At 48.9% G+C, this 9,276-nt stretch overlaps 1 protein-coding gene across 1 annotated transcript; it reads right to left on the reverse strand.

Annotated features, from left to right (window-relative positions):
* Positions 1 to 3,674: 3,674 nt before the first annotated feature.
* On the reverse strand, positions 3,675 to 9,068 carry LOC116460144 (HLA class II histocompatibility antigen, DO alpha chain). Its single transcript, XM_032141072.2, has 5 exons — positions 8,933 to 9,068; positions 7,497 to 7,745; positions 6,795 to 7,076; positions 6,564 to 6,699; positions 3,675 to 6,337 (listed from the first exon to the last, which is right to left on the reverse strand). Exons 1-5 carry the CDS (start codon positions 9,012 to 9,014, stop codon positions 6,334 to 6,336), a joined length of 753 nt encoding a protein of 250 aa, XP_031996963.1. The 5' UTR covers positions 9,015 to 9,068; the 3' UTR covers positions 3,675 to 6,333.
* Positions 9,069 to 9,276: the final 208 nt, after the last annotated feature.

Here is a 9,276-nt window from a genome sequence, read left to right on the forward strand (position 1 = left end):
CTGGAGATAGGTGGTTTATTTAGCAAAGTTGGTCAATGAAGCTTCTCTGAATTAGTACCACACGAGTTGTGAATGGGTAACGAATTGGAGGCATTAATGTTAAGATCTTGGGCAGGAGGATTCTGGGGAAAGATAGTATGGCTGTTGCTTAATGAAAGAAGAAAGAGTAGAGGGAAGTAAAGATGAAGACACATGCAGTGCCAGATCATATAGAGTCTTGTTGGCCAGGAGGGAATTTAGACTAAGCAAGAAAGAAAGTCTGAACTGGGGGAGGGCTTCGACTGATCCAGGAGGGAAAAGAAAATCTCTTCAGTAATTCCAACCCCAGTCATTCTTCAAGCTCACCTCATTCCCTGCAGCCTGTTGCTGCTGAAGCCTCAGAAGAAGTTTGTTCCCAAAGTTGGGAATACCTCCTCCTACACGTTTCCTAGTAATGCTGATGTCTGACCCTGTTCATCCTGCCTTATGTCTCACAAGCTGGTCTCCATGTGCTGCTGAGTAGGACAGTGCAGTGGAAAGAACATGGGCTCCAGCATCACACAGACCTTCCAGCCACCTCCTAGCTGTTTGACCTTGGGCAAGTTAAGTAATTTGGATCCTAGCTTCCTTCTTTATAAAATGAAATCATTATCCTTAACTTGCAGATTGGTCATAAGGAAGAAATAAAATAATTCATGTACAGCAGAATGATGCTTTTCTTTTTTCTTTGTCTTTAGGTCTGTCACACAAGACAATAGCACATGTCACCTCCAAGGCCTTTCCTCTTCTGGCTTTGGATTTCCCCAAATCTGAAGCTCTCTTGACATTATGCCAGGTGTCCCAGACATTGTGCCAGAGAGAGAAAGGGGAATGCCTTTGACAGGCAAAGGGGGAAGGTTCTCCCAAACTGAGGAAGGCACAGTAGCCTGTGGGTCTGAAAGAACCCTGCTTCTTCGCAGCAGCCAAGGCAGGTGGGGAGGCCTCCCAGGGATGGGGAAGTTGGCCGTATGGTGCATCTTTACAGTCCTGCTCCCAGGCACTGGGGATCACTCCTCACTAAAGATTCCCCTGCCCCAAGCCTGGTGCAGAAGCAGCAGAGCTGCCACTTGGAAAAGACCATACAGGTTAAGCCCTAGGCATGCTTGGAGTAAACAGTCTGGACAGATGCAGGAAGACAACAGGGGCTTCTCCAAGGCCTCAGCACTGTGTCAGGGCGCAGACCCTTGGAACAACTGTAAGAGACCAGAAGCCCCAGTAAAGACAGATTTAATTTAAAACAGCCTCGTGGCAGGGGTTTTGAATCAGATTCCAGATTTTTTAAAGAGCAGGTTTTGAATCAGATTTTCGATTATTTAAAGACATTTACTATTTTTCGCACTCTGTGCACTATCTTATTAATCTTTTGGACCAAGATTCAAATCCACTACATGTGAAAAGTATTAAGGCCAGGCACATTGCATGCGTTGGGTAAACGGTAGCCAATGTTATTAAAACCAGCTGCAGACAGTCGGACCAGGCTGGATCTGAGGCAAACAAAATTGAATTAAATAGAATTCTACAGTGTTTCAATGCCCATTGTGTTCTGGGTGTTGGAACTATAAGACACAGCCTTCTCTTGCTTTAGAGGAGCAGTTAATGGCAAAGGCAAATTCATACACAGTCAACTGACACAGGGCGGAATGTGGTATGCACTGCAGGGACAGGGTGGCCAGCATATTGGGGGCTGGGATTGAAAATGCTTCACAGAAGAGGTGACATTTAATCTGGACCCTGGAAGGACAGGTAGAATTTTGATTGGTTGGGGGAGGAAGGCAGGTCCAGCACAGAGAATAGTTTGTGCAAAGGCAGGGAGGAGTAAACATGCAACACCAGTTTTCTGTGACTTAAGCATTGACCATTTTCAGGAGGAGCTATTATAGATATGGTTAAAATAGGCCAGGCGCGGTGGCTCATGCCTGTAATCCCAGCACTTTGGGAGGCCAAGGCAGGCGGAGCACCTGAGGTCAGAAGTTCGAGACCAGCCTGACCAACATGGTGAAACCCGGTCTCTACTAAAAATAATAAAATTAGCCGGGCATGGTCGTGGGTGCCTGTAATTCCAGCTATTCAGGAGGGTGAGGCAGGAGAATTGCTTGAACCTAGGAGACAGAGTTTGCAGTGAGCTGAGATTGCACCACTGCACTCCAGCTTGGGTAACAGAGTGAGACTCTATCTCAAAAAAAAAAAAAAAGAAAAGAAAAAAGAAAAAAAGAAATACACTGAGGACAGTTTGAGAAGGGTCTTCACCTTGTAGGTAATGGAGCACCTATAAGAATTTAAAGGAGGAAGGGAAATAACGCAGGAAGCTAAGGGATTATAGAGAAATGCCTTAAAAATTCTGATGGAAATGATTTCCAATCTTGAATTTTATAACCGTGCAAGCTATTATTCAAGTGTGAGAGTAGAATAAATCCATTTTCTGACATACGAAGCATAAAAAGTTTTCCTCATGTGCACTGTTTCTCAGGAAGTGGAAAGAAGAGGTGCCTCATTAAAATAAGGCAGACCACAAAAGGGCAATGACCGGATACGAGAAACAGAAGCTCCAACTCGGAGGATAGGTAAATCCTGACGAGGATGGCGAAGAGTGATCTCAGAGTGACCGCTGTATCATCAAGGGCAGAGAGTTAAGACTGGAGCAGACAGAAGGTTCTGGGAGAGTTATAGCTGATGATAAAATTGACAGAATACCTGATGTGTTTGATTGTACGGCGAGGAATTTTGTGATTCATTAATAATAAGTACAAATACAGTCACATAAAGGAAAACAGGACAACTACACTCTCCAGAAAAAACGAAGTCATCTAGAAAAGGAAGAGCGAGCATGGTTTGCTCTATGGTTTGCCATTACATGGTCATACTGATATAAACGTAGTAAACACAGTAACTTTTACTATATTGTAAAAATTACAATATAGTTACATTAAAAGAAAGGGCATGGGAAAGGGGGCATGATGTTCTCTGAGGATGAAAAAAATCTAAATCCCCCTCTTCCACAGCAGGAGGTAAAGAGATAAAGCCTAAAGCTGACAAATCTAGATGTAGCAACACAAACATGTTATTTAGAGATGGGAGGTTAATACCAACAGAACACATTAGGACAATTGAAAGTTATTTTCTGTAAGGGTGAAGATACGGTGGGAGAGGGGGCTGGAAACTGGTATTTCTGTAGCAAATAGTGTAGAAATATTTGACTCTTTAAACTATGCATATAACATAATTTGGTTGAAAATTAAAACCGAAAGAGAGTGGATGGGAAGAGGGGATCTGGAGGCAGTCCACGCAGACACTCTCAGAGGGTGTGACCGGGAGGAGCTTGGGTGGAAGGGAGACTGGGTCAAGGACAGACAGAGGATTTGATGTTCTCGTTATATAGGAGAGATGACGTGCTTCTGATTTGTAGGGTGATCCTGCGAAAAGGGAGAGTTTGGATACAAAGGACAGGAGACTACTGGATGTCTGTTCTAAAAGAGAGTGAAAGCTCAAGAATGCAGGAGGACAATCTGTTTTTTAAAATAAAAGACTATGTACCTTGAGACTAGAAACAAATGTGAGTATACACGCAGATGCATAAATCTAAAAGCTCTGGAATTACTCCTAGAAGTTCCAGTGACTTCAGCGTAGTATATGCAACAGTGAAAAAAAAAGCACATTTCTTTGGTCAAAAGAACACAATTTTAATGACTTTATTAAGCCTTAGGACAGAGATGAGAGAAACACCTTTCCAATGATGCATCAAGTTAACGTCTAAGCAAAAGATCAGCAGAGATCAGAGATTGTTGGGTACACACGTATCTTGTGATGTCTGCTGAGAACCAACTTATTCCTCTTTCTCTGAGAAGAACTTGACCCCTCGCCCCGGGGCTGGGTGCTTGGCAGCCACATTTGTGTTGAGATCTTGTCTCCTGCTCTAACTACACAGGGCTTAGATGGACACCTGCTCCAAGTTTGGTGGGTCATTTATTTTTCCAGTAATTTGAAGCTGTGACTAGGAGACACAGCCTCTGTGGGTTGTGAGGGTTGAGATGATATAAACTCAGGAGCTGTCAGGTGGACATGTTCACTGAGAAGGACAGTCAGTCCACAGAGAGAGAACACCACTAACATGCACGGGGGTCTAGAGAACACAGACCACGTGGATCCGAGAGTGTTGGAGGGGCAGCTCTAGCTTCTCTGGGCTTTTAGGATCCGAGTTCTGTTCCTGGGAAGCCTGGCTAAAATCTACCCTTGGGCCCTGCACTCCTCCCCACAGCTATATTGCAAATATCCTATACTTTGCATGTGATCACACAAAGAGGGTTTCTCTTACTGGCACACAAAAAGTTTGCCTGAGATGATTCTCCTCCACTTCCATCAGGGTCTTCTGGTCATTGATTTCAACTTACTCTCTCTTAAGAAGCCCATTGAGTCCCCATAATCTCTTGGTTTCTTTCTTTTCCAGAACCAACTGCTCACAGTTCAAACCCTCATTTTGCCTCTATTTACTTGTACCTTGATTGGCTGATGCCCTAACAGACCCAGGTTCTTCAGAAAGCCTTCCTAGTCCACCTCAGACCTTAGGGATCCCCCTTTCCCATGACCCCCAGTGGCCCCTGATTATGTCACTGGGTTCCAGTTACCAGACCGCAGACAAGGTCCAGGATGGCTGCATCACAGTCATCCACAGCTGGTTAAAAATGACAGCCTCAGCTGGGCACGGTGGCTCATGCCTGTAATTCCAGTACTTTGGGAGGCGAAGGCAGGTGGATCACAAGGTCAAGAGATGGAGGCCATCCTGGCCAACATGGTGAAACCCCGTCTCTACTTAAAATACAAAAATTAGCTGGGTGTAGTGGCGTGCACCTGTAGTCCCAGCTACTCAGGAGGCTGAGGCAGGAGAATCGCTTGAACTCGGGAGGCGGAGGTTGCAGTGAGCTGAGATCATGCCACGGCACTCCAGCCTGGTGACAGAGCGAGACCGCATCTCAAAAAAGACAGCATCCCTGTTGCTGCCCCTTGCACCCCCGAGATTCTAATTCAGTAGGTCTGGGTGATGCCTGTTATTTTTATACTTTATTTATTTATTTATTTATTTAGAGACAGGGTCTCACTCTGTCACCTAGGCTGGAGTTCAGTGGCGCAATCTTGGCTCACTGCAGCCTTGAACTCCTGGGCTCAAGCACTCCTCCAGCCTCAGCCTCCCCAGTGGCTGGGAATACAGGTGCGAGCCACCATGCCTGGTTAATTTTTAAATCTTTCTTTTTAGAGATGGGGTCTCTCTATGTAGCCCAAGATGGTTTCCAACTCTTGGCCTCAAGCAATCCTGTCCGCTTGGCCTCCCAAAGTGCTGGGATTACAGGAATGAGCCACTGCACCAGGCCAATGCCTGTACTTTTAAAAGGATCCCAAGCAGTTCTTATGCGCATTCTGGTTTGAAAACTGTAATCTGTATTGCTCATTTTGGTCTCGACATAACTATGTGGTATGGTGATTTATCTCTTTGCATGTTTTAAATTTTGTTCACAGAAAAGTAGACCAAAATCTTCTAGGCCAAATATTTAGAGTGTGTCTAGGTGGACCTCCCCTCTTACCAGATACCTTGCTGACCCACTCTACCACCTCCTACCTAACATGATTGACCCCACTGAGGGAAGTGGCCACCTTATCCAAGCCTTGGGCCTCTCTTTATCATGCATGGGACTCTAGGGAATGTAGAAAAAGGAGATAACATCATGGCAGGATACCAATGGCCTCTTCATACAGAGTAAACCCAGGCAGGAGTGGAGTCCCCATGAGCCTGTCCTGTCCCAGCACCCTTCAGAACTGTTGTTAGCTGAGGGGGTCGTGAGGAACAGGATAATCTGCATCCCTTTCAGGGTAAACCTGAACTCAGGAGGCAAATTTCATGAAGTCCGTGTGAAATGGCTCATTCACAAAGTAACACACAATGGGCCAAACGGAGCAAGACACACTTGTGTGGGCCCCAGGACGGCTGCCAATCCCCAGCACCACATGCCTCACCCCTGGAAGAACTGGCCAAGGCCTAAAAAGGACACAGTGCAAACACCACCAAAGCATTTAGTGCTGCCAGCCAGAGCTTTGGGTAGAGCAAGAATGTGTGTGTGTGTTGAAAGGGAAGGGAAGCTAGTAGGTGTCCCACAAACCCTGCCATGAATACTGGGGCCAAAAAAGAGGGGACCTGTAGGACAGATGTTGATCCCACTCAAAGTCGGCACAGCGGGATGCACATAAAGGGCGCTGAGCATACAGGGGCTGTCACAAACCCACGAGGATCTGCAGGGTGTCTCCCACAAGTCATTTCTCTCAGAAGGATCATTACCTAAAATAGCAGAAACCATACGATTGAGGTTGCTCAATTTCAATATGCTGGGATCCTGTCTCTGAGTGCCCACCTCCCCCAAGACCTCACTCTCTCACCCCACCTCTGCTTCTTTCCTCCCTGTCCGTTTCTTTCCCCACAACAGAATCTCTGATTCTCCACCCATGTCCTGTTCAGAGTCATCCACTTTCCTCCTCCACCCCTCAGACTCCCGGGGCCTCTGCACCTGGGGGCACTGGACACATATGTGCCCATGATGATAAGGATGGTGCCCACGAGGAAGCCCACCAGGCCGATGGCCAGGCCCAGGGCACAGACCAGGGTCTCCATGGCATCTGGTGGTGGAATAGGCACCTGGAGCTCTAGGAGAGAAAGGAAGGAGTCGGTGGTATACGAAAGGATTCTAGAGTAAAGAAAACCCGGGGCCAGGAGGGTGCATGGGGAGGGGGCTCCGTACCCCAATGCCTGAGGAGTGGCGCATCCAGGCCCCAGTGCTCCACCTGGCAGTCATAGACGTCCTCGGCTGAGGGCACGAAGGGCAGGTAGTGGAACTTGCGGAACAAATGGTCAGGCTGGGAATAGAAGCTGGTCTGGGCCACTCCCTCAGTGACAGTTTGGCCGTTGCGCAGCCAGGTGATATTGATCACAGGGGGGAAGATGTTGTCCACGATGCAGATGAGGATGTTGGGCTGGCCTAGCTCCACCCGAGACTTGGGGAGCACGGTCACCCGTGGAGGCACTAGGAGGAATGGGGCCTGAGTCCACAGGCTCATCCCTCACCCCAGGGCCTTACTAGGACTGGGATTAAGGGACGTTCCCCCTTTGTAGCCATCTGTGGGCAGGGGATGCTCTGGGGTATCCACTGGGGCAGGAGAGGAGGGAAACAGAGGGAGAGGAGACTGGGGAGGGAGTGGGAACGCCAGGAGCTCCTATATTTGACTGGTCCCTGGGCGGGAGTCCAGGTGAGAGGTGTCATTCCTCAAGGAGAGGGGTGCCAAAGGGGTCTAGGAAGACCTGGAGCCTCCTGGGAAAGAAAGGGACAGGGCATGACAGGCGCGGGGGCTGAGAGCGCGCTCCAGAGTGATGGGAACCTAGGAACTGGGAGGAAGTTTCTCTGGACCTTCCCGCCTGACTGGGTGGGCAGAGGGAGGGCCGGTACCGTTGATGGCTCTGCTGCGGTTTGAGCGCTCCACCAGGATGTCCAGATGGGCTTTGATTGCGGCGATGCTGGCCAGCCCGCCCTGCGGGTCAAAGCGGGCAAAGTCGCCAAACTCAGGCAGACGCCACACGGCCTCGCTTTTCTTCAGGTCCACAGAGAACAGCTGTTCCCCATCAAATTCATGGGTGAACTGGCCCGAGGCACCGTAAGACTGGTAGAAGGCGGGTCCGTAGGAGCCCACGTGGTCAGCTGTGTTTGGTGAGTTCAGGGTCAAGGAGAGAGAAGAAAATGTGTCTGTGTCATCCACAATATGTGATTGTTGAGTCCCTGAGCCTGGGCCCCGTCCTGGGTTCTGTGTGAGGACAGAGTCTTGTTCTGACACTGGGCTGGCCCTGGGAGAGGCGAAGGAAGAGGACAGGAAGAAAGAGGCTCATCCCAGCACACTGCAGCCGGCACAGAGACAGTGCAGTCTGGCATATCAGCATGGGAAGAGGAGGGGCTGCCTAAAATCATGCTTGGGGTTCCAGAATTTAAATCTTGGCTGTGGTCATCTGCCCTGGCTGTGTTGTCGGGCCCTGTGTTGTGAGCTGGTGGAACTGTGGGGGTGGGATGAGGAGGAATGATTAAGGACAGGAGAGTAGTGGAGCTTTGCACAGAGATGCAGTGCACGTGGGTGTGAGGGGAAACAGGCCACGGCTGACAGGGGTAAGAATTAAGGTTAGTGACCCAGAGACCAACGAGATAGGAAGAGGCAACTCAAGGCATTGCAAAGAGCACTGGACGAGGAGTCAGAAGTCAAGGTTCATGTCCCAGTTCCTCCATCTCAGAGCATTATGACTGAGTGTGTCTCTTCCGTATAACTGTTGTCTAGTTTTCTGGAAGTTAGGGATTAAGTTTTAATTCTTGTAGAACTCTATGAAGTTGTTTGAGCAACAGTTATTGAGGAACTAGCATGCACCCAGCACAATGGCGGGCCAGGGAAATAAAAGAAAAAAAAGATAAACCATCCGTAGACCCGCACACCAGCTCATGTCTCCCGAAGAACAAAGACAGGTAAATAGTTAACTACCAGCATGGGCATAAATACTACAACAGAACTGGACTTGATGCAGCACATTCCAGGCCAGGGGTGGTAGAGAAATCAGGGTGTTTGCTGGCGTCTGTTGGGTGGAGGTTTGGGTCTTAGGCAGGAGGAAGGAATGAGGAGAAATCTGAACGTCAGCAAAGGCTGACTGGGACACTTGTGCAGCTGACCGAGCTGCATCTTCATTTAGGTCCAGAGTGGATGTGACAGAGGTGAGGGGGAGCTCTTGGTGAAGGAAGTTGCCCATAAACCAGAGAGGGAGAGGAACAAGCATCCTCCATGCCACCTCCTCATGTAACCCAACTCTGTAAATCTCTGCTCCCCGCCGCACCCGCCTCGCCCTCACACTCACCCTTGGTGGCCCCTGCCTCCTTCGGGCTCAGGAGGGTCATCAGGGTGTGGAACCCCAGGACCAGCCCTGCTCTGAGGGCCATTACACTCTGGTGCTTTAATCAAATCAGTCTCAGTCCGTGTGGTGAGGACAGGAAGAAGGCGGAGGTAAAGAAGCAGAAAACAGATTCTAGGATGGGGGCGACCCCTGCTGTCTTCAGCCAATCACAGAAGTTCTCTGAGTGAATGTATCTGTTGCTGGGTAAAGAGGGAAAGAGCCGGGGTGAGAAGGTGGAAGGATTCACTGGGCCCCCAGGAGAGGCCAAAGGAAGTTTTGGAGGACGGGAGGGGCTGGGACCAACTGTT

The sequence above is a fragment of the Hylobates moloch genome, unplaced genomic scaffold (genome assembly GCF_009828535.3).
Source record: "Hylobates moloch isolate HMO894 unplaced genomic scaffold, HMol_V3 SCAFFOLD_20, whole genome shotgun sequence".
Classification (NCBI taxonomy): Eukaryota; Metazoa; Chordata; class Mammalia; order Primates; family Hylobatidae; genus Hylobates; species Hylobates moloch.

What these genes read in the sequence shown, in the direction of transcription:
- LOC116460144 (XM_032141072.2), bottom strand. Translation starts at nt 9,014, where the DNA reads ATGGCCCTCAGAGCAGGGCTGGTCCTGGGGTTCCACACCCTGATGACC. An exon ending in GGAGGCAGGGGCCACCAAGG is followed by an intron (nt 7,746 to 8,932) that starts GTGAGTGTGAGG and finishes CACCAAACACAG; the next exon opens with CTGACCACGTGGGCTCCTAC. An exon ending in GCCACTCCTCAGGCATTGGG is followed by an intron (nt 6,700 to 6,794) that starts GTACGGAGCCCC and finishes TTTCTCTCCTAG; the next exon opens with AGCTCCAGGTGCCTATTCCA.